This window comes from Helicoverpa zea, chromosome 23 (assembly GCF_022581195.2).
Source record: "Helicoverpa zea isolate HzStark_Cry1AcR chromosome 23, ilHelZeax1.1, whole genome shotgun sequence".
NCBI classification, from domain to species: Eukaryota; Metazoa; Arthropoda; class Insecta; order Lepidoptera; family Noctuidae; genus Helicoverpa; species Helicoverpa zea.
Window position 1 is genome coordinate 66,711 of NC_061474.1, and position 25,150 is coordinate 91,860.

A 25,150-nucleotide genomic window follows, 5' to 3' on the forward strand; every position below is an offset into this window, starting at 1 on the left:
AGAGAGTTCACTACAAGGGAATTGGTGAGGAGTGACGGCGATTCTGACGGTAATGGTTGTAGAGTGGTGTATGGTGTGTAATGAGCGTGTGTGTGTGCAGCGGCGTACTTCTACGTGGGCACGTCGGCGCAGCCGGGCAGCGGCGCGGGCGCGGTGCGGCTGCGCGACGAGCGCGGCGGCGCGGGCCCGCTGCGCCGGTACACCGGCGAGAGCGTCACGCTGTCGCTGCCCGACGGCAGCACGCTCAAGGACTACCGCTGGTTCGCCGTCTACTGCGATGAGTATTCCGTATGTATCTCACCTCTACAACGGACTGATGTTACCTACAAACCTCCTTTCAACACATTTGCTACCTTTTCGACAATCTCATGCTTAGCAAAACCTCAAACACATCTTTATAAATTCCGCACATACATGGTACAGGCATTACGATACGAAAAAGAGGTTTAGGCAATCTTTAAACCTTCCAAAACGAGTTTGTTGGTACCTAAGTTCCAATAAAGATATTCTTCATCGCAGAGGCTCGCTTGTTCGATAATATTGACCGACCTGTGAAAATAACTAAATTCTGATGTCGCAGTAGTGACGGGTCGCGGTACGATAGTTCAAAGTTGAAACCAAGCAGTAAGCAGTTGTATAATGTTCAACGCACGTAACGACCACATCCTGTGTGTTTACACGTTTATTACGAAAGCTCCAAGCTTGCTAAACACGCATTTGAATCTTAATTGATTCCGAAGTCCAAACTTAAAAGTGCAATTATCGAAGATCATTGAGCACAGTGAAGCTATGAGAGTGAAAGGAACTTAAGTATTAACACACTTATGTATTTTATTTCTCGTATAAGCAAATCACATATAAGCAATCATCAATTCATCAATTGTAGCCAGTAAATGGCCCAAATTCGACAGAGAAATGGTACAAACAGAGCACCTGCCTTAGCTATTGCCTGGACTTTGAACTCTTCACCCCTAAAAGTACCCGTACACTGCAGTCAAAACAGATCGGCGTGGTCGCCAATTTTTTTTAAGAACATCTTGTTTCGACTAAATACCGGTCTTTGTAATAGGCGTAGCATCATCAACAAACTAGCGACTGACTTAAAGGTTGGTGTGTGCGGGAACTGTAAGAGTTGTATTGTTATGGAATGTTAGGCACGGTACGTGGGTGTGTGACAGTGTGTGTGATGCAGGTGAACTTCGGCGACGTGTCGCTGCCGCGCGGGGCGGAGTACCCGCGGCCGGCGAAGGTGGGCGCGCTGCGCGGCGTGCACGGCGTGGCGTCCGACGCCGTCGTCGTGGTGGACGCGCAGACGCTGCTCGTGCCCAACTTCTCCTACGACGGCGAGGCGCCCGGTCAGTACACTTATCTTCTATCTAAACGCACCTAAGCAACGTTAAACCATGAACCAAAAAACTTTTGAATTTATTTTTAAGGTATCCAGTAAAAAAAGAAAAAGATATCGATAGAGCAAGTATCCTACGACATCTATACTTAGTTTTCGACAATGTCCCATACGTTATGCAGTAATCATTGCACCTGCGTAACACACGGTCGATCCTCCTGCTTATGTCTGAAAATTAAATTATAAATTTAAAAAAAACCCCCGACCCAAAAAATGCACGCAATTATTATGACAAAAGGTTAAAAACGCTAAACCCTATAAAAAGCAAAAAATAACTTTTAACACTACGTAAGTACCAACTAAAGCATGTCAGACTAAACTAAATTTTGTCGTGTCGGGGGACCGCTCTAATTTATTAGCCTAACGTTAGAAGTAATTATATACATTATACATATAAACTTCTTATAACTTTTTATAGAATTTTGTTTAGATACGTGTTTTTTTTATACGAATGTTGTAATTAGGTAGGTATTGATTATGATTATATAAGTATTTATGTAAGTATTTTTAAAGGTAAAAAGCGCCCCCCCGACACGTCAAAATTTAGTTAGTCTGACATGCTTTAGTTGCTACTTACGTAGTGTTAAAAGTTATTTTTTGCTTTTTATAGGGTTTAGCGTTTTTAACCTTTTGTCATAATAATTGCGTGCATATTTTGGGTCGGGGGTTTTTTTAAATTTATAATTTAATTTTATTTCATGCTTTTTGAAGGAGCTCCTTAATTTTTCCTTCTTTCATTTAATTTCTTTTATTTGAAGATGGGGTCGCTGTATGCGATCTCGGCCAAAGGAAGCTGTTTAACAATCCTCATGACAAACTGGCTCTGGGAGAATTGCACAGATTGAGAAACAATAAAGATTAACCTTTGGTCATTCTAGATTTTCAGCAAAAATACATATAAATCGGTTTATCCGTTTCATTCCGGCATTCCAGGGTTTCATCCGCCACATCCCATTTCCAGCATCAGGTTCTCTCAATTAGATACATGAAGAGAACTAGTCAAGACAAATTCAACGAGCCCAAACTCGATGGGTTTACTAAAAGGCAGTTCAGGGTTACGTCTTCTATCTTTGTGCCCTAACAGCAGACCAGCTCAGTGGTTCCAGAAGACATTAGTGTTTCAAATTTCAGATCCCACATATGCTTGCAAGTAAACTGAGCGTGTAACATTCCTATCACACCTATCAAACGAGCTGATGACCTTGAAGACCTGAACCGATTTCCACCAAACATAGCTAAGAACACTCCCGAATGCCATTCCTTTCAAACAAAAAAAAAACGCATTACAATCGGATCATCCGTTTGGGAGCTACGATGCCACATACACACACACACACACACATACACACACGTCAAACTTATAACACCCCGTCGTTTTTGCGTCGGGGGTTAAAAATACGTTCTCTGGACTTTCCAAAATCAGAAACTATTTGTTACCTACTGGAGTTTCCCAGCGTATTTTACCGCAATAAATTGTTAAATAAAACAACACGCGATCGTATATATTTAGTGACAACACACCTGCAATCAAAAACTCTAATCAAATAAAAAGAGTAATTAAATAATATCTCACAGCGATTTATTAATAACTAATTAGATTAATTAATATAAGAACTTGGTTACCCAATATATTGTTTCTTTGAATTGTATAAATTATTTTTCCAGTAACGATTGCACTAAATTTATATAATTTATTCATACATTTTTAGCTCAATTTGGATTGTATAACATTCTCAGGACTAGATAGAAAACTGTATGTTTGTAATTATTTTTATTTTCTTTTAAAAAGAGTGTCCATGGAGTTTCTTGCCGGTTCTTCTCCATGAGACCAACTCTTTGGAACCGTGCACCTAACTTTGACGTTTCGAAAGAGCTTTCACATAGGCCAATTTGAAATAAAAAAAAATGAGTTTGAGAGTTTTGAGTTTATTACGTTAGTAGTCAGTAGACGCGTACAATGTGCATTATAACCGCTGAGAAGCTCACATCGCGCGAGTTCGCGTCGATTACGATGTTATGCCGCGCACAAATTTGCGATATTTATTTCATTTTAACAACATTAGGTACTCTCGAGAGCAAACCATTGATGATAGAGCGGACCCTGATCCTAATCCCCTGAGTAAGCAAGTGACAACGCGACCAGGTGAGCCACGCGCAGTGGTCCATTCCAGTCGGTTTTCTTCAGTTACTCCATGATAAAGCGTATGTTTATCAAGTAGCGTTAAAGACGAAAGAAACGCTGCTGACTTTTAATGTTACGTATTGGGCAGTAAGCGGGCCTTAAAAGGCAGAAGCCGTCATTAATTAAACTCGATTAGACACAATTTCAAATGAAAGTGTGATTGAATTATGCGGCTGTTATGTGTCGCTAGCTTTACGAATGGCAATAAATGTACGGCCAAGTACCATTCATTATGAACACCGAGACACCCAGCGCCTATCTCAAATACGCCTATCAAACATAAAACGCATGATTTATGTGAAACCGCCTGTTTCACGAATATACTCGTACTCGGGGAGCGTCGGTATAATACATTACGAGCAATCGGAATGTGATCGCAGCTCGCTGTGCACTGGTGCACCATAACACATTGACGAACTCCTGGCGCATACTACATGAGGTCCATTTTAATAACATGTCTATTAGCGCCAGAGCCACATCGCCCGGAACCAACCTGCGTACCCATAGCGTGTGTATCACGTTGGATTTCATCATGTTGTCCCGTCTCCTCACTTGAGAAGTTGCTATGTACTCAGGGGGTATCAGGTATTCCAGGGTGACGTATTGTTTCAATGTTTGAGACGCTTTGCTCATTGCAGACGCGAAGTTCTGGGTGGGGCGCGGCGACCGGCCTTCCCCGCAGGGCATCCGCATCCCCGACGAGAACGGCAAGGAGGCGCCGCTGCGCAAGTACGACAACAAGACCATCGTGCTCACGCTGCCCGGGGTATGTACTCACTAACGTATGCAAGTCTTATGTATCCATAGTCAACTGCAAATTACCACCAGCTTATCAAAGGAGTGCATTCTAATGACCTGGCCAGAGACCTCAAAACACAATCCTATCAAAAACGACTAAAGAGAAAAGATCTGCACTATCCTGACTGTCAAGAAAACTACAAATGAGTAGATGTTCGCACTGGAGGACACACTCAAGTTAACATCTGATATATCTGAGTTACTGATTGCGGATGAAATTTGGAAGAAAAGTCTTATGTACTCGTTACGGAGTATAGGTACAGTGTGTTGTGTCCGCAGGAGCTGACGGTGTTCGACATCGGGCACTTCGCGGTGTGGTGCGAGGCGTTCACGGTGAACTTCGGGCACATCGTGCTGCCGCGCGCCGCGCTGGCCAGCGTGCCGCCCAGCCTCAAGATGCTCGGCGTGTCGCCGCAGGTACGTCATGCTGCTGCACACTAGCGGGCCGGCATAGTCGACCCGAAGCAATTACTATACCTGATCAAGGCATGCGTCGACTCTTGCCGTTCTTGAGATTCGGCAGCCGAGCGCATAATGATCCCCGATCTTCATATATTCGATTTTATCGCCCAGATATGCCGAATAAAGCCGGCCCGCTTATGTGTTTAGCAAGTTTTGCCGGGAGAAATGCTTTGATGTGTACATATACCAACAGTGGCTTCTTCTACTTGGAAAAGTTCGCGTCCCGACGTTGTACTGCCGGGACACTGCTCGATAGAGTCCACTAATTTAGCCCCAACATCAGTTCTCTATTACCTCTCTACATATTTGAACCAGCTTGGCATAATAATTGCTGGTGATTATTTGCGGTTATTGAAATATTTTGCAATATTCGCGAGTTACTTATGGCTTATGTTAGGCCTGACAGTCGAACCATATGTGTCTTACTTTTTTGCATAATATTCGATATCAAATGAGCTTTAGCCTTTACAACGAGTAAAAAGATAGCAGGCTTATCAAAATCCGACGATGCAGGTGCACAATATGTAATAAAAAAAGAATACTTCTGTATTCAAAATAATATCTTATTTACGTTGTAAACTTACCTAACATGCTAATGACTTGCATATACACAATATACAGATTCATACAAAAAGACTTGCTTGTCAGCCTAGTTTCCGAGGAGTATCTATTAAGTGCACAGATTCCCGTACGCACACACTCGTATTGTGCGCACATACTATGTTCGAGATGATTAATACAAGCCACTCGAGATATTCTCCTCGAACTATGTGAGGGCCGGCGCTGTGTATGTGTGCGTGGTCGGCGAGCGCGTCTGTGGAGTGCAGCGCGCGTGTGTGCAGCACGTGGAGAGTAATAGGCGCACCATTGTCTAACGTGATTTACTGTCATAACTTATAGCTCGCGTGTGTGTGTGTGTGTGGGAACTTTTGCTCCGAGTTACCAAATGAATGTGAGGTCATTCTGTTACATGAGACGCGCCGGTCTTATCGGTTCCTTGACAAATGAAGGTATTTTTGACAATATTACATCTCCGCGGCTATACTTGTTCGACAAAGATCATTAATTTAGCTCGTTTCTCTGTAACGCTGAATCTAAGTTTCTCCGCGATGATCGACAAGCTTTCTAATGCCACCATAAATATTTCTATTAAGTATTAGAATTGCATACTTACCAGCGTCCGACAGTTATTGCTGTTATAGTAAGTAATCTCGTTGATAATAGCTCGTATTGGTCGGAGCACTCGGAGCACATTGAACACAAATGCTGGTAAGATTCCAAGAATCGTATGTTTCTTGTTTCTCTTGGAGAAAGTCGAGTACACGAACAAACAGTTTCTAAGTGAGTGCAGTGCAGTACAGTGCAGAGCAATGCAGACTGATGCTGTCAGCTCCTGATGTAGGCTGCAGTAGAAGCGGCATCACAGTTGTTTGTAGCCTCGCACTACACAACTGGTGACAACTTCGCCACTGTGTTAAAAAATAATATTTTGGTCCAATGTTTAAATTAAAATAATAAAAAAATGTAGACCCGTTACTCGTATAATTTGTAACGATAATATATCTGAGATATTTACAGTAATCAGTGTAAATGAACCCACGATGGCTTCATAAGCTGATGAGTACGATGGAGTGGGGGGGAGAGGGGGAGTAGTCACGTAACATAATTAATTTGGACAAGCCGACACAGATTGCATCCCAAGTTTGCTGTAAAATTGTTATATCATCGCGAATTAGATTGTCTCATACTTGACACTCGACTTGGTAATAAATTAATCATGAAATGTTTACAAAATAGATGTGTGGCTTATATTACAGCCTGAAATTAGTGAAATTTTATGAAATTAAAGTTATCTGAAGGCAGTTCGCTCGGTGGACACTTGAATATAATCAAACATGTTATATTTGACATTAGTAATGTCAGCACATATTATATCTGTGTTGGTGAGCCGTGAGCGAGACGTTACCGACGATGATGCCTCGGAGTACGGCAGCACCTCGCAGTGCCTGCATGTCGCACCGAGGCGAGCTGTGTCTCGTGCTGTGCCTCGTGCTGTCTGATGCTCGCCAGCAGACGCGTGGGCTGCGCTTGCGACACCGCGTCACCGGACTGTTTACCAAACTTATGAAACATCTAATTCAATCGCATTACGAAAGCGCATACACTTTATAATCGTCGTTCAAAGTCTACACTAATCCGAGCTCACATAAACGTTAACCTTATTATTATGCAGATAGAGTTGCCAATTCATAACGTTTTGGTGGATGTTTCGTCACGCAGCAGATGTCTTGCAAAAACACCGGCTAGTGGTGCGCTTGCGCAACTCGCGCCGACAGATGCTTCTCGTCCGGACACGTCACGGACACATCGACATTCACACTTTTGATTTCCGTCATGTACAGGCTTTTCTTAGTGACAATTTTTTTATCGCGTTATTTTTCTATTCCGACTTGTTTCGTCGTGCAGGCGTGACGTCACAATGTGTTTTTATGTCTGCACGTTATATTGTGCTTCGGGACTTATTCACTCAGCCTCCACTTCCCCCGAACTCAAGCGCTAAGTAGTGAAACAGCTTTACAAAATACATCTTTTATGATTAAAGTTATCGTCAGCACAAGTATTCCAAAATGATATTCCATGAAATCTGTCTCGAAATGTTTTTATATTTTTCATAAATATAGCAAGGTATATAAATAGGCATGATGACAGTAATCAAAAATCATTAAAATAATATATTTATTAAATTAAACTTGAAGCTTGGAATATAAAACGCGCATTGTTTTCTTTATTCATAATGTGATTAATATGTATTTTTATAAAATAAAATTACGAAATAAGGCAATCCGCCATGATATCTTGAACACCAATCAGAGCTCGAGACGTCATCTCTCAAAACAACTCGCGCGAAAGCGCGCGAACGTCACATTTCGTTATTGTGAACTTCCACTGCGATCTTTGTTTTTAATTAATTAATTGTTTATAACACGAGTTATAGAGCCCGGATTTATCAAGGCAAACAGCGCTAATTTGCCTAGAATTGATATCATAATGCTGGGAGAGTTTTTCGCATCAAATAAAGATTTTTGTTCAGCTGAATTTAGAAATGTTAAAACTTCCATGTAAGTATACTAGTTTAATTAAAAAAACTTCCATGTAAGTGTATTAGTTTAATTAAAAAAACTTATATGTTAGAATATTAGTTTAATTAAAAACAATTTTAGTTATAATGTATTTGTTATCAGGTGTAAATGTTAATGAAATCTACTATCATGGTTCTACCCTTTATTTATAAATTGATTTTTCTTTTAGGTCCTCCAGGCCATCCTATGGTGATGACGCTGTGAGTTACGTACAGCTGAAACGCAAAAAATAAAACAAAAAAAAAATAAAGTTGTACCCTGGGCAATATTGCTTTTGAATCTCGCCTTGCAAGTTTAAGCCACTTGTTTCGTATTTTTTTGTTGTGAGGAACGTACACAAATAACTTATCAGGAGTTGTTTTGGATGTGTTCTTACACTGGGGGACCCCACAACACCTATGCACTTTCGAATTCATATTTAATAACACAAAAAACTTAATTATTGCACGAGCGTTGTTTACTTGCGTCTTGTAATTTCAGTCGTGACGTCACAAGTGACGACATGACACTGACAAGCGTTTTCGCGCCGGATTCAAAGTGGACAGAGAAAAATGCAATTATTTGATAAAAAAAACTTCGCATTTTCTTAAAATTAATAATTTTTCATGTAAAATAGACGTATACCTACATCATACAAAGGAATTTTGAAAATTTGTCATCATGCCTATTAGAGGAGATGGTGACGCTGTTGCATACAGTTTAAAATGATAGTGTGGAGCGCACTTCCTACTGAATATATTAACATGTCGGACGACGCTACTCATGAATTACTTGCGTCGCATCGTGTGACATCGCGCGGTATCGTACGATGTCGTGTGGTGTCGCACGGTGTCGCGCGGCGCTCGTAAATATGTTAGCCGGTGTGCGGTGTAGTGTATACACGCGCAAGCTCATATTTGATTTTATATTACAATTCAAGTATTTGATTTGTTAATATTTGAAAATCATCATCCTCCTACCTTCGGACAGAGCTTCGAAACATTTGCAAGAATCAAAGTGCAATGCTCTCGCGATCATTTGAACAATGGCTTGAGTATGAAACTCGATGGAACACAGTACTATCCTGTGTGATGCTAATTGTCACTCGCCGGCACTGAACCCACACTCGGTACTCGCTACATCATGCATGCACGCTCAAACAAAACAAAAGCAAATATTGCAATACTAATTTATACCGAACAATACAAAAACCGACCAACAAAACTATGTACTATTGAATTGGGTGAGTTCACAAGTGACTACGGCGTAGCGTCGTAGCACGCGGCTGGATGCCATCCAAGCGGTCGTCGCGGAATAAGGTCAGCGTAGCTGCTACGATGGCTACAAGGCACAGCGTGATCCCTTTATTACAAATATTTTTGAGCTAAAAATCTTTATGCATCTCATTAAGCACATTTATTATTATTGGTTATTAAGGACTTCAAAGTAATTTTTAGAAATAAGTACTCGACAATGTTATATACTGTGTATAATAAGAGTACATTGCCAAAAATATCTTCCCTCTCACATATAGATATCGAGGTCACGAGTGGCCCCCCGCCCCTCGCAAGAGTAAATAATGCAATTGTTCGGCCCGCCCAGCGTTAACCGTTTATAAAACCAATTATTTTAGTGGCTTTTTTATTATTCAGAAACACTATGTGTTTATAGTATGAAGTCACAGAACTAACGAAAACGTAGCGTAATTATTTTTCTTGTAGACAGTCTGTGACACACAGACAACAGTTAAGGACTTCTTTGTAACACTTCATTGTTTAACCACTGCATAAATTAGTTATTACTGCAGGGGAATTTGTATTATATCGCGGACAATATCATCCAAGTCTTTTTGTGATAAATGAAAGCCGGTGACAGCTGCGATTAATGTGCCTTTGTAAAGTAATACATTAGTGAAGGACATAACATTTGAGAGTGTATTCGGCTGTGAATAGCGTACATTTAAGTAAGAGGTATCAATATTAGGGATCCTCAATATATTTTCAAAAGTTAATAAATATTAATTTAGTTTAATGTAAACCTACTTGATCCTGTCTATGGGCGCGTGTGTCTGTGGCGCGATGCGCTTTTGAAAGTGAAGCTTCGAGGTCAACGACCCCGCTCACGGCTCCCTGTGACCGCTTATGTATTGCGTTATGTAAACACAGCAGTTAGTGCTCATTGCAATATTACGTACATTCACTCGCCTCTTCGCTCATGGCTAATCATCTGACAACTTAATGTCTTGTTCTGCACAACGTGAGCAGTTTCTACAGAAGGCGTTTCCGAAGTAACATTCAAGTGTACTGTGCTTAGATCTACTTGACGTTTAGAAAGCTCGTAACTATCAGATCTGAAAATATGCGTTTAAGTTTCTAACCAGTAGGTAATCATAATTAACAGAGAAAACAATAATGAGATAATATTGGTAGATATTCATGAATAGGTTACAAGATAATTATGCATATCAATACTAGATAGAAAGTAGATGGAATTAAGTATAAATACTCTTATATTGTGCGTACGTTGTTTGTACCGAGTTCAGAGTCAGGATAATATTGACTCGAATCGAAAGTTAATTAACATATGAACATATAGTGTTGTAAACAGAATGACTGTAATTATCTCAATGCAATCAGTTTCAATGGTGCAACTCATTACAATGCTCCTTAATTAGCTTTTGTGACCGACTCCTGAACTAACAGGGATTATGGATACCTACAGCTCGATTTAACGACGAAATAGTGGACCACATCGTTCTCATCCATTTGAGAGTGGAGTGAAGACTAGCGGCAACAGTAGTAGGAAGAGCGGCAGGTTGCGAAGACTCAGTGTCCATAGTCCCGTCCCCTCCCGCCCCGGCCCGCAGTCGCTGAGCGCAGCTTTCCTGTTGCAGAGCCGCAACAGCGCGCTCGCGGGCAGCAGCGCGGCGCCCCCCCGCACCCCGGCGCCCCCCCGCCGGCCCCTCGCGCGCCTCGACGCCACCACCTACCGCCCGCACCTGCGCGCCGGCGCCGCGCCGCTCGCCGCGCTCGCCGCGCCCGCCGCGCGCCCGCCGCTGCACCGCCGCGCCGACTCCCCCTCCCCGCCCCCGCAACAACTCGTCTCCATACGCGCCTCCAAGGAGCTCCTCTACCGGGAAGACGGCACTCTCGACCACCCGGACTATCAGCAGCAACAACGCGAATACACTGCGCTGCACGAGCCCGGCCTGCCGCATCAGCAACAGCTGCGCCAGCAACAGCACGAGTACCAGCAACTGTTGCGACAACAACAACTGCTCCAGCAGCGGCAACAGCACATTGAGCAGCAGCAGAAGCTGTTGAACGAACAGATCTACTACAGCCAGCAGCAAGCCGAGCCGCAGAGCTACGAGCAGCAGCAGCCGCAGTACTACCGGCTGCTGCCGGCGGGACGCGCGTGATCCCGCGCTGACCTTGACCCACATGCGGCCGCTCCCACGCCGCGCCCGCTGCAGCGCCACACTTGCGCAACTGTCGCGCCACCGCCGCATCACACCGCTCATCACTTTCACGCGGCCTCGCGCCGCTCGCCGCTTCTTCACATGTCAGTCGGGGATGGAGGTCACGGGCGCTATCCTTTCATCCTTCCTCCCATTCATCTCACTCGCGTCGGTCACAAAGCTACTCGAGTAGGGTGCCAGCGTATCTAAAGCTCCGTCATTCATGCTTGCCGCTTACTCGTTCATTGTTTGCGCTTGAATTAACTGCAAATTCGAATGCATCGACTAATGTTAAATGCGTGCATTGAATCTTAAGTAGTAGGTAGCTCAGGGTCTTAAAAGCACGAAGTTTCATCACGCGTTGAGTATAATATTAAGATGATTGGGCAATTAGCTCGCGCCCTTCTAGACCTCTCACTTGATGCGGAGTGAGCCTTGAGGCGCCGCGTGAGACGCACCTGCAACTGCCGACGTGCATCATCCGCAGCTTCATAACTAACTGACAATTCAATAATCAGTAGCAGTTTGTATGAAACCACCTTCAGCTGAAAGTCATGCAGTTTACAAGAATTTTGGCAAAGAATTTTTAGGCGCATGCCGACCTTACTGCTGGGGGAACAATATTGTCGACTTCAATAATTGCATTGTGTCCAAACTAGATACAATGATAAACAACAGCGCATTGTGTGGAGTGCACACAATTGATTGTCCCAGCCGGCGCTTGCGCAACACTCCCACACAAGTGAGGCCGCGTGCTGTGTGCATGTGTGTGACCCCGGAGGCAGGAGGCATCCAACATTATGCCATTACCGTGTAATATTATACACGCTGGTATTTCTATTTGCGCATCATTACCACTAAATTGCTTGCATCTTGAATCGCGTCCTAACATAGGAATGTAAAATGCGAGGTTATCAAATGCCCGGGGGCCCGATTCTCCTAATTTTACTTAAGCGACATACGATTGACGTTCGACTCGATTCGACTGAGATCCGATCCCGACTCGATTACGATTGAAGCGTATGTGGCATTCCGCAATTTTTTCTTTGAAATAAACGTTTTTATCCTTTTCTGTCATTCAATAATGAATCATTTTGTTTGCAAATGATTTACGATTGCAAAATGATTGTACAGCAAACTACCGTATAGACCAAAATTACCAAAATAGCAGACCAATCGCACACCAATCAAATGTCAATCGAATACGATTGGTCTTTTATTAGTAGCAGAATGCCCGATATGGTTAAAACTGCTATTGCGATCATATTGCGATTCGATTTCTATTCGATTTTGACATTATTAACTTAGGAGAATCGGGCCCCAGTAGTGGTCGGCTCACTTCACCATTAGCTCCGACGTTTCGATATGTTTCATCAATAATTTGCTTTGCCATCGATGAGCGGATTTCATTACATGAGTATAAGTTACTCTAGCTCGATGTATGCTTTGGTGATCAAAAGGGCATGTGATTGAAGCATTTGATCGTAACGTCCATATCCATCGCCCGTGGTGACGGTGAGTGACGGCGGTGTCGCGCTCCGAGCCAGTAGTTAGCCATAGTTTAGCTGTAGAGAGCTTTGTAGTACGCGCTCACACCATCACGTTCACTTGACTTACATGCTATGTTTGCTCAGCACAACTTCAGCTGCTACAAGTACATAACATGCCATATAGTGTGAGCGCGTCAAACAAAATGTTCACTTTAAATATGTATGTGTAAGTGTGATAATAATTTGCAATAGTTTTGTAACGTGCCTAATATATTTGATAAGTAATGTTTGCTTGAAGCTCCGTAACTCTTCACTACGTCTTCAACGTGACCTGCATCAATGTGATGTTTTGTGATAAATTACGTAATTTCTACATGATTTATGTACATATACTAATCTGAGAAGTTAATGAGTATTCGTTCGCGGTGATATTTTAATTTTTATACATATTGTTTTTTTTTTTTTATATAAAATGTTATTTTCAAGTAAACGAGGTCTTGCCTCTTACTAAACTGTAGTATAGTAATGCGACAATACTCAGTAGATCGTAACTAGCTGTGATACAAGCGTGCACCGGTCGCCGCACAGCGACCATAGTTTTGTGCATTTTTACTATTTTTTTTTACTTTACTCAAGTCAGACAAATAATAAATGTTTGTGATATCATAGTTTCGTAGTTTTCCTTTTTCCTGGATCATAATTAACGAGTTTTGTACGAGCTGCATGAACAAAACAGGCTGGCATGGAGGAAGGACAGTGCAGTTGAGCTGTGCTTGCAACAGCAGGCAGCAGATTGCAGGCGCCTGCCACCAGACGTCAGCTTGACGTGTGTGAGCATGTCACGCGATGTCAACTCGTTGCAAGCTGCACACATTGAGTTGTGATGCATTGTGTTCCCACAGTGCAAGTGCCACCGCGTGCAGAGCTTATGCAACGCCGCGGAAACAACGCGTCGTTAATGACATATTAGCAGTTCGCACCACTCTCACACAAATCATAGACAACGAGAAAGGAGCCGCCATGACGCACGAATGCACTACTGGTTATGCATTTATTATTATAACCAGATATTGCGTCACATGACCGAAATTATAATAAACATTACCTACGACGAAATAAAAACAAAACTAAAAACGAAATACTAGAATATCAACATTCCGCATGAGCTCAAAGTGCTATTATATTTGAGTGTTCGGCGCTCCGGCTGATTAATACTACTATATTATTCTGATTATACAGTTCCGATGTTTTGCATAAAACTAAATAAAATATGCATATTGCTGGCGCCAGAATTATTCAACTTTGAAAGCTATTTATAAAATTATCTCTAGGTATGCACATGTTGAAGTGGAGCTAATGCCATCATGTTGATCCAGTCAATCTATCTACGAGTTGTGTTCTCATGTATACGGTTTATATTGTACCGATACTGAAATTCACACAGATGAAAAGGTTCCTTACAAACAGTAGCCTTAACAATGTGTTTGTTTCACTATAAGCACGTAGCACTGGTCAGGGTGGGCAGAGCTCCTGCCACCGCCCGCCTGCCACTGACGCAATGCGTACGACGCGCCACGCAACCACCACGCCATGACACGGCCACACGACGCCGACAAAATTAAGCTTAGGATTGTAAGCGTACCCTCGATGCCACTTGTGTACTATTTTGTCAACTAGGCGAAGGCGCTGTTTGTAATTATGAACACTGAGCATGAACAATGCTGCGTTCATAGAGCATACGCATTATTATCGTTTACCTGTATCTAGGTAATATTATTCTCACTGAAAATTCACTTCTATAGGTCCATCCATCCATCACAGCCCCTAGGTTGTCAGTCTTCGGACGTAGGCCTCCTCCAAATCTTTCCATTTCTGCCTACTTCTTGCCACTTCAATAGGTACTGGACATAAAACAAAGAACCTCAAGCACAAGGTTCAAACAAGTAAAATGAGTTGGATATACATTGGAACGTTAACTACAATTAGTCTAGACTAGATGAACTGCTTGAGCAATGATGTCTATCACAATATTGAAATGAATTCAAGCAATGCTATTGTTGGCCCAATCGTAGTTAAGTATATAAGACATTGCCAGCTGGCCAACAGTTCGGCTAGACAAGTTGGCTTCCTCTCAACTATGAAACATACAGAGTACTTAGCTTTTATCTTGTCATATTTATTAAGAAATCGATTCTTATTCAAAATTTCGTTATTTAGGTATGTAAAAAAAGATGTGCTACTCGGGATTAATACATTTCCTATTATTTAAACTAGCTACGTATTATATGATTTAAATGTGCTATGTAGTTTGCGGTTTGAACTTCTCAGTGTAACTGTAAATACCGAGGAAGCGTTGAGTGCACGTCAACAAACAAGTTTAGTAATATTTGCATAACCAGGAGAGTGAGGTAATTACTTGTACTCACTCGATACTTCTCACACGGTTATGAATATTGATAGCTTAGCACTCAAGCGAGTGCCATCAACAAACAACAATTAATTTTATGTGAATTACATTTAAATATTTATTTTATGATATAATTAGCTTAAGTTACTCCCAATGATACTGCGTATTATTGTATCAGAGTATGATAGAAGAAACTTAATTAAACTTTAATTCACAATATTCACAGAGATCTATCTTCAAAAAACCAATAACTATGGGCAGAAAGCTAGGAAAATACGCGGCTATCCTAAGTTTTGTGTGACATGTCTTTCAGACTCACAGAAATATAAATATTATTCAGAAACAAACTGCAATTTTCAAATCAAGTGAATTTACTGCAAAAGTACAGTACAGAGTATTACTTTAAGTTGACACTTCAATGTAAGCACAGAGTTACTTGACATTAAAGTTGTTGCAGAACGAGGCAGACTTAATTGCTATGTTACGCGCACTTCAAGCTTCAACGAGCTTTTATTAAAAAAAACTTAGTATGTAATTATTGTTACTTTGCTATTAACTCAAAATCATGGACGACACGTATATAAGGGGGAGGGCAACCTCGGACCCCCCCATTTTTACTTATCCTAAAAATAAATAAATTATGTCAGTGTAATTAAATAAACAGTTCACTCTTTACTTATATTGTCACTATAAATATAGAACGTTGAACAAAGATGACATATCGACTGTACATAAGCGGGCAAATCATAAACCAATGTTAAAGAATATTGTGCAAACATTGTCTACTGATCGTCCTCGATCCGACGCTCGCTATTTACTAGCGCCTACATATCCATCCTAGAATAACACTTTCAGTTGCAATAGTAGGTTAAAAGTCCAAAAAATACGATGACTCATGTGTACAATAACATTTTCTTTATCCGCGCGACCCAGTTCCCAGACGCCACAAAACGGGCACATGCAGAAGGCCTGACAAGCAGTAGGTCTGACAAGCAGTAGGTCTGACACGCAGAAGGTCTAACACGCAGTACGTCTGACGCGCTCACATCGCGGGTAATATTTCAAAAGCTCGTCCATATGTGGTGGGTTTTGGCAGTTATTGGTCATAACTGCGAGTTTAGAGCGCGATGTTACGAAACTGTTGTGAAACTAAACATGTATCCTTAAAAGTTAAATCAGACTTTAGACTCATCAAAGCAATATCAAACATTGGTCACTGAGATTTATGAGAATGTCTCCCGGCTAGGCAAGTTCAGTGCGAGCTATATACTTACATGCCACTTAGGTTGGGTGTATCGAGTATGTGGCTGTACTGGTCTGACGTTAATTCCGGGTCAGTTAACAAAGGTACCGGCTGCGAAAGGTCTTGCTTATTTTTGTTTGTTTTGAGCGTCCGACACACGCACGCATCTTCTCGTGGGGAATTACATATTTAACAGGTACGCGGCCCGTTTGTTCCTGCTTATTTATGTGCATACAATATGTCTGTCTTCTTTGTCTACCTAGCGTGTAACTTAAATGTTATTAACAAAATTCGTAAATTACATAAAAGTTTAATTAGTTCGAGCAGAGTACATACTTATATTCAAAGCTTCGTAGGTATATCTTAGAGGTGGAACGTTATAGAAGCTCGATCGATTCTATTAAAATTAGTTCCCCGGAGTTCAATGTAAGAGAATTGGAATGTGTCCAAATGTTCCCCCGGGGCGAGTATCCCGATTCCAGTGTCGCTGCTATTCGCACTAGTTATAACAATTTTATATTTATCCTGGTAGCCAAATTACGTAGGACCTTTATATGTCTATTGTAACAGCCTTTTTATCGTCCCACTGCTGGGCACATGTCACCTCTCACACGGAGAAGGATTGAGCATTAATCAATTTATATACCTACATACTTATGTAACTTAAAGGGTTAGCTTTAGGCAAAATAATAATATATTTTTATTGAATGCCGTAATCATTATGCCAAACAATGTAACGGAGAGGTAACATTTAATTCAATTCAGCCATTAGAACACAAGTTGTGTGTCATCACGGACTTGGCAAACTAATTGCTTCCGCACCAACTTTATAGAATTCCTTCACAACTATATTAATAACAAATTTGGTAACTGTCCAAGTTATCAGTTACGCTAAGCTGCAGCTACAAGCTTTAACGAGCGACGCTTTCTAAGAAGTCCAGTATTGTGCGCCAAACTACTGATACCGAAGCCCATACTTACACAAAACTACAACAAATAATGATGAGGTATAATATTTGTAAACATTGAGTCTGCGGCAACGTTTCCTACAGCTGACGTTGCTGATGTCAGACGTTTGTAGAGCACGTGCGTTGTTTGGGGAAGGTTTCCTATGCTGTCGTTGATGACGTCAGCTTGTGACCATGGTTTGTGTTGCAGTCGAAGCTGAACTGCGAGGTGCTGTATGACGAGCTCGCCTTCGAGGTGCGCTGGGCGGTCGCCGGCGACAGCATCGTGCTGCAGCTCGTCGCTAAGCTTGGTCAGTATACACATCTAACCGCACCCCCGTTGGGGTCGGCTTCTAATCTCACCAGACGCAGCTGCGTACCAGTTTTCAGACGGAGCGACTTCTTATCTTACCTCCTCAATTGTGTGTTGTTTGTTGTTCAGAGGACGGCGAATACATGGCGTTCGGCGTGTCGGGCGACAGTGTGCATACGCAGATGGTCGGTGGTGACGCGGCAGTGGCCTGGGTCGACAAGATGACGCTCAAGGGGTACGCCGACGACTACTACCTCGACGCCAAGAGCCAGTGCGCCGGCGTGCGCGGCTCCTGTCCCGATGAGAGGCTCGTGGTAAGTGCTCAGCTCACCCACTCACTCAATTAGTGCTCAAATAGCGAAGCTATTGTAACATGTAACGTTGGCTTTGCAGGAGAACACGAACTCGATACGTTTGCTGAATGCGGCGCTGGTGAACGGCTACTCCATCGTGACGTACCAGCGCTCGCTGCGAGCTGCTGACGAGCTGGACCGCGCCGTGCTCACCAACGCCAGCCAGCCCATCATCTGGGCCATCGGCCCGCTCAACTCCAGGAACGAGGTCTCCTACCACCCGCACTTCACTAAGGTACCAGCTCCATACTTGTGATACGATCCCTACAAGCTGTCATGCTTCTTCATTTATAATATCTGGTCGTCACTTGTAGGCCTTAAAGTGCATATACAGGGTGTGTCGTTCACAATCACATTAAATCGAATTACATATACTTTATGATATTCTATGGCGAATTGTAAAAAAAATAAGCTAATCCATTCAGTGGTTTAGCCACAGGAGTCATTTTTCGTTTTTCTAATTTACAACATCATGTGTAAAGCAGAGATAAAGTTAGGAGTATCGAATGTTTTGATCAGTTGACAACTGTCAGTTTTCAAGGGAGTGTTTCAATTGTTTGTAATGACTGACTTTTATATGGTGTTCTGATTTTCGCACATTTTTATTCTATTTAATTTGTTTGAAAAATGCATTTTTTTTAACCCCCGACGCAAAAACGACGGGGTGTTATAAGTTTGACGTGTCTGTGTGTGTGTATGTGGCATCGTAGCTCCCAAACGGATGATCCGATTGTAATGCGGTTTTTTTTGTTTAAAAGGTATGTCAGTCGGGAGTGTTCTTAGCTATGTTTGGTGGAAATCGGTTCAGGTCTTCAAGGTCATCAGCTCGTTTGCTAGATGTGATAGGAATGTTACACGCTCAGTTTACTTGCAAGTATATGTGGGATCTGAAAGGACAATGCTATTCTTTGTATGGAAGTTGGGCTCAAGAGTTGCCCACAGTAACTGCATAATGTATTATGTTCCATAGGCTTATAATAGGTCCCAGACCGAAATATTTCGAAATCTATCCCAGGAGTCCTGAGAAAAACTGGTTTGACTCTTATTCAATATTACGAAAAATATGCTTACAAACTCTTAACTATTCCACTTTTATTACCTTAATTGAAATGCATTATAATATTAATCGACAAATACGCGGTGTTGAACGAGATTTTTTTTTTACCGACTTCAAAAAATGGAGGAGTTTTTCAGTTCGTTTGTATTCTTTTTACGTTTGTACGTGCATAACTCCGTCGTTTACCAACCGATTTAAACAATCATTTTATTGTTTGAAAGGATTTACTTTCCAAATGGTTCCTTTGTTATTGGGTCCAGGGTCTGGTGATAGAAACCTTAAAACAATAGGGAACTGTCGGAAATTGTAAGCACACATTGAATAAAAACTTGTCATTCGGGTATATATTTCCAACACCACAAAACTGTGGAGGACCTGACGATGGAGACGACAGTGAGACGAGGGAACTCCTCAACGGTATCTATTTACTACCTCGTGTTCGAGCTTATTTTATTCGTCTTGATAAGATTTTTCCATTGCCATTACGAATATTAATTGCATGACGCTACACGAATTTAGGACTGATTGTGGTAGATAGAGAATGAAAAGCAAGAGAAACAACAATTACCTTTAAACGTCTATTTCTGTTTTTTTATCCTGTTAACAGTGAAACCACTAACTACCTGAATGTTATTTCAAGAAAAGAGGTTGTTAGGTTTGTTGCTGCTTAAAACGGCTTGCTAACAATGGCTGGCTAACATTAGAACCGGTTTTTTCTCGGGACCTCTGGGATCGATTTCTAAAATATTTGGATTTCGTATTAACAGTGAAGTAAAGAACCTATTCTAACCATTCCCACTACTGGGCAAATGGCTTGGGCTTTATAAATTGACTGTTCAAGTTTAACATTAGAACCGGTTTTTCTCGGGACCTCTGGGACCGATTTCTAAAATATTTTGATTTCGTATTAACAGTGAAGTAAAGAACCTATTCTAACCATTCCCACTACTGGGCAAACGGCTTGGGCTTTATAAATTGACTGATCAAGTTTAACATTAGAACCGGTTTTTCTCGGGACCTCTGGGACCGATTTCCAAAATATTTGGATTTCGTGTTAACAGTGCAGTAAAGAACCTATTTCGACCACTTTCACTACTGGGCAAAAGGCTTAGGCTTTGTTAAGAGACTATCTATATGGAGAACATTTGAACCGGTTTTTCTCGGGACCTCTGGGACCGATTTCAAAAACATTTGGATTCCGCGTTAAGAGTGAAGTAAGGAACCTATTTTAACAATATCCACTACTGGGCAAATGGCTTGGGCTTTATAAAGTGACTGTTCAAGTTTAACATTAGAACCGGTTTTTCTCGGGACCTCTGGGACCGATTTCAAAAATATTTGGATTTCGTGTTCAGAGTGCACTATGGAACCAGCTGGAACTACTCCCACTGCTGGGCAAACTTTGAGCCCAGACCCTGGCATTGTCCTTTGAAACACTAATGTCTTTTGGAACCACTGAGCTGGTCTGCTGTTAGGGCACGAAGGTAGGAGACGTAACCCTGAACTGCCTTTTAGTAAACCCATCGAGTTTGGGCTCGTTGAATTTGTCTTGACGAGTTCTCTTCATGTTTCTGATTGACGAGAACCTGATGCTGGAAATGGGATGTGGCGGATGAAACCCTGAAATGCCGGAATGAAACGGATAAACCGATTTATATTTTTGCTGAAAATCTAGAATGTCCAAAGGTTAATCTTTATTGTTTCTCAATCTGTGCAATTCTCCCAGAGCCAGTTTGTCATGAGGATTGTTAAACAGCTTCCTTTGGCCGAGGTCGCATATAGCGACCCCATCTTAAGATAAAATAAATTAAAGGAAAAATTAAGGAGCTCCTTTAAAAAGCATGAAATAAAATTAAATTATAAATTTAAAAAAACCCCCGACCCAAAAAAAGTACGCAATAATTATGGCAAAAGGTTAAAAACGCTAAACCCTATAAAAAGCAAAAAATAACTTTTAACACTACGTAAACTAAATTTTGACGTGTCGGGGGACCGCTTTTTACCTTCATAAATACTTACATAAATCAAATGATACCTAACTAATTACAACATTCGTTTAAAAAAAAAAACACGTATCTAAAGTAATGAATTAGAGCGGTCCCCCGACACGACAAAATTTAGTTTACGTAGTGTTAAAAGTTATTTTTTGCTTTTTATAGGGTTTAGCGTTTTTAACCTTTTGTCATAATTATTGCGTACTTTTTTTGGGTCGGGGGTTTTTTTAAATTTATAATTTAATTTTATATTTTTACGTATTTTTCTTTTTCCTTTGCTCTAATCGACATATAATAACCAGTATATTAACGCATTTCATTTAATGTGATTATGAACGACACACCCGATATTTCCATTGTGGTTGTATTTATTGGAGTAACACTAAGACGATGTGAGCAGGGTGACAAGCTGATCGAGTTTGGTCGGCCGCCGGTGTGGAACTGCCCCATGCCCGAGGAAGACGACGCGACGCACGACGCTCCGCAGCAGCATCCTGACAAACACAATGTGAGTCCCAACTGACACTAAACGAGCATATTGTTTCCAAATACATGTACACCTCTTGGTTTAGTAGTCTACGATAATTAGATGGTGATACACTCGTACAGACCTCGGAACGAACTTTAAGCCAGGCCGATCCAGCTTGTGAATTGTCGGTTTGTAAGGTAATAGATCATAGATAGTGCATATGTGCCTCTGTTATATCTCATTATGTCCTACTGATTTGTCTGTTTCGAGAACAGCTGGTATATAAACAATATTAGACCCTGCATCAACATTCGTGCTTATAATTCAGGCGCAAGTGATAAAGCCGAACCCAGTGCCGACGCCGAAGCCGGTGGCGAAGGCGGTACCGTGGGAGATCCCCGCCATCCAGTGCTACGAGCCCCCCGATGGCGTGTTCTACGCGCAGATGGGGCCCACCGGCGGCAAGCAGGGCTACTCCGCCATCACCGGTAATACTCACTGCTCTTATTCCTCTTTTTTCCTATACTAATCTACTAACCTACGTTTCGTATGACTTAGAATTTGAAACGGAAAATTAAGTAGACTACTGAATAATATATGAATTTGATTGCGAAAGTTGATGGTTATTCCATGTGTGATCAGGTCACGTGGGCTGGGGCATCTCGTGGTACATCAACGGGCTGCTGATCCCGGAGATCAACGTGGTGCGCGGGCGCAAGTACACGTTCGTGGTGGAGGGCGGCGCAGACCCCGACGTGCCCGCGCGGTATCACCCCTTCTACATCACCAACGACCCCGTCGGCGGGTACTTCCACAAGACCAATAAGGAGAAGGAGGTAAATGATCCACTTTAATATGTATACCTGACGATGTTATTCCATTGTATATTTTACTTAGAACATAGGTATTTTCGAAGACAGCCGGGAAATACTAAATTAAAAGAAATTACAATAAAAAAATGAAAGTCGGTTCTTTTGCAATGTTATAGTTAAATGCAAAAATATGTAGGTAAACGGTTAGGGTCCATAGTCACTGATTAGAATAGAATATAATGTGTGGTGCATTGCAGGGCATCGAGATCTACGCGGGCGTGCGGCGCGGGCGCACGGGGGGGCTGTCGCCGACGGGCGTGGGGCGCCTGTGCAACTGGACGCCCGACGGCGCGGGGCCCGAGGCCGACGACTACCCCAGCTTCGGCGCCTACCAGCGCTCGCTCACGCTCGTGTGCGAGGAGGGCAACCCCGGCGTCGTCACCTGGGTGCCCGACGACAACACGCCCGACACTGTCTACTACCAGGTCAGCTCCCGCCCGCCCGGCTGCACCACACATATCGCACAGGACGGCACGGCACTGCGTACCGCTCGCGCCAAACTCTATTAGATACCCCGCGACTGCCGAATGAATTCATGTCATGCGAAATCTTTTGATAAAAATTGAATCCTTTGCCATGCCGTCCCGATGTGCATAGATCAGTATTTGCCATGCATGTTACTGTTTGAATAGCCAACGAGAACTAAAACAAGGATTGGTAAAACGTGCACTAAAGGATACTCGGGGAAGTTTTATATTGCGCTGAATATGTTCACGTTTAACTAGTCCTTTATTTGTTTGTCAAGCCATGCATGTATTGAGACGTGCCGTAGCATTGCTGCCTCAGCTTTAAATACGTTATTTAGTTTAATTTGAACAATATTTTATATATGTCCAAATACATACCATACAAACTCGATCAACATTCTCCTTTACTACAACTATGCATCTGTTCTCTACATTTATCTCATACTGCATCACTCTCTCCTTCAGACTTACATATGAAATCGAACGTGTCAAGTAAACGCAAGTAGTACTGCGCATGTACACTACACTTCATACCTGTGTGTGTAGCACTCGGGTACATCCACATCAGACGCCTTATTTACTGTGTGCGTCATGGTCACGCACACATCTGCAGCTCTTGTTCAGATGTGCGTGTCGCGCGACAGTAAATATCGTGTCTGTCGTAACATCAGCCGCACTATGGAGATGTACCCCTTCACCGGGGCATCACCGTAGTGCGGTCGGTCATTCTGTATGTATATAATCTTTACTATCTGTTTTTCTGTTTCAGCCTTCCAAGCCTTCTCTGTGCATGAGATAGCTCGATAACTTCTCAATGTTTGTAATTGGATGGTGAAAGTTTGATTAGCTCGCTAGGGTTTGTTATAGTTCGGGATAGTAACGTGTTTGTCTGTTGCAGTGTTTCACGCACCGCCACCTCGGCTGGAAGATCAATGTAGTGGACGAGTGCGACGCGCAGGAGGGCGAGGAGAGCCGCGTGGCCGCACAAGTGCTGCCGCCCGACGACCTCCGCGGTGACGAGTCCGTGCAGGTACCCACACGACTCTCTCCTGACCGTAACTTTATAGATGAACGCAAGAAAATACAGAAAATAATCAATACGAAAACGAATTATGACGATTTCAGTAGAATTAAGATCGACAGCGGACTCATAGGAGAAGTGTACCCGGAGCCAGACAAGACGCCGTACAATAAGAGACAGGAGTATTCTGAATTGCCGATATCCAAAGTAGAACTGAAGGAAGTGATCGAAGCCGTGGAGAACTTGGAGAACCAGATGCAAGAGGCTTCGAAGCAGAACACCTCGCGCCACCAGTACCAGGTGCACGAGGAGCCGCAGGACACTGAGTTTGCCGAGCAGCCCTTCCGAGACGACGACGAATATGTCGTCGATACAGCGAAATTGCCCGAAAACTTCTTCTTACCGGGTAACCAAAAGCCTCTGACTTTGCAATCAGTTTTAAGGCCGACTCCTCACAAAGCCATGAATAACATGCGACCTCCGTTTCGTCGTCCGGCTCCTCCTGAGATTAAACGTCGTCCACCACCGATGTATCATCAGAAAGGGGGCATGGGTTATCCCTTGCCTCTACCCAACCACCTCGGGCAGCACGGACCGCTGAAGAAGCCGCCACCAAAGTTCAACCAAAACCGTTTACAGCCGAACATGAATAGGCCGGTCGATCATAATCATAATCGGCCCGCACCAATAAAACCGGGTCCTCCATCACATCAACAAAATAAGCCTCACTATAATACATTAGGATCCAAACCAAACATAGCACCCTTACCATTTTCGAAGACACCAAATAATCCAGTGCACGCAATTATAATGGGTAAACCAGGCCCAAACAATGTTCAGTTACCGGCTCCAAGTCAGACATTGAATTTGGGTCAAACGGATATTATTGCCAACCAAGTAGTCAAAAGTCAAATAATGCTACCAGGTAGCAGCGACGCTATTGCTCAACATAGCAATGTGCAGACGTACTTTAACAAACCTGGACAGATTATATTAGGCAAGCCGATGGACAACCCGATGCCTCTCGACCAACAGATGATCCCCACGAAGCAGCTCGGCATGAGGACGCCGCCCACCCCAGCTCCAGTGTT

At 42.6% G+C, this 25,150-nt stretch overlaps 1 protein-coding gene across 2 annotated transcripts in view; it reads left to right on the top strand.

The window, feature by feature from the left end:
• The window catches only part of LOC124641970 (protein Skeletor, isoforms B/C), a 38,562-nt gene extending 14,256 nt beyond the window's left edge, over nucleotides 1-24,306 (top strand). The window contains exons 3-15 of one of the 2 annotated variants that reach the window (XM_047180249.1): nucleotides 101-288; nucleotides 1,193-1,355; nucleotides 4,226-4,353; nucleotides 4,665-4,802; nucleotides 17,725-17,824; nucleotides 17,956-18,140; nucleotides 18,220-18,414; nucleotides 21,631-21,738; nucleotides 22,028-22,187; nucleotides 22,342-22,535; nucleotides 22,769-22,996; nucleotides 23,937-24,068; nucleotides 24,167-24,306. In XM_047180249.1, coding sequence (XP_047036205.1) covers nucleotides 101-288; nucleotides 1,193-1,355; nucleotides 4,226-4,353; nucleotides 4,665-4,802; nucleotides 17,725-17,824; nucleotides 17,956-18,140; nucleotides 18,220-18,414; nucleotides 21,631-21,738; nucleotides 22,028-22,187; nucleotides 22,342-22,535; nucleotides 22,769-22,996; nucleotides 23,937-24,068; nucleotides 24,167-24,172 — 1,925 coding nt within the window. In that variant the 3' untranslated portion in view covers nucleotides 24,173-24,306. Of the gene's footprint in view, nucleotides 1-100; nucleotides 289-1,192; nucleotides 1,356-4,225; nucleotides 4,354-4,664; nucleotides 4,803-17,724; nucleotides 17,825-17,955; nucleotides 18,141-18,219; nucleotides 18,415-21,630; nucleotides 21,739-22,027; nucleotides 22,188-22,341; nucleotides 22,536-22,768; nucleotides 22,997-23,936; nucleotides 24,069-24,163 lie in introns of both variants that reach the window. The other variant, XM_047180250.1, reaches the window with a different exon arrangement.
• The last annotated feature ends 844 nt before the right edge of the window (nucleotides 24,307-25,150 follow it).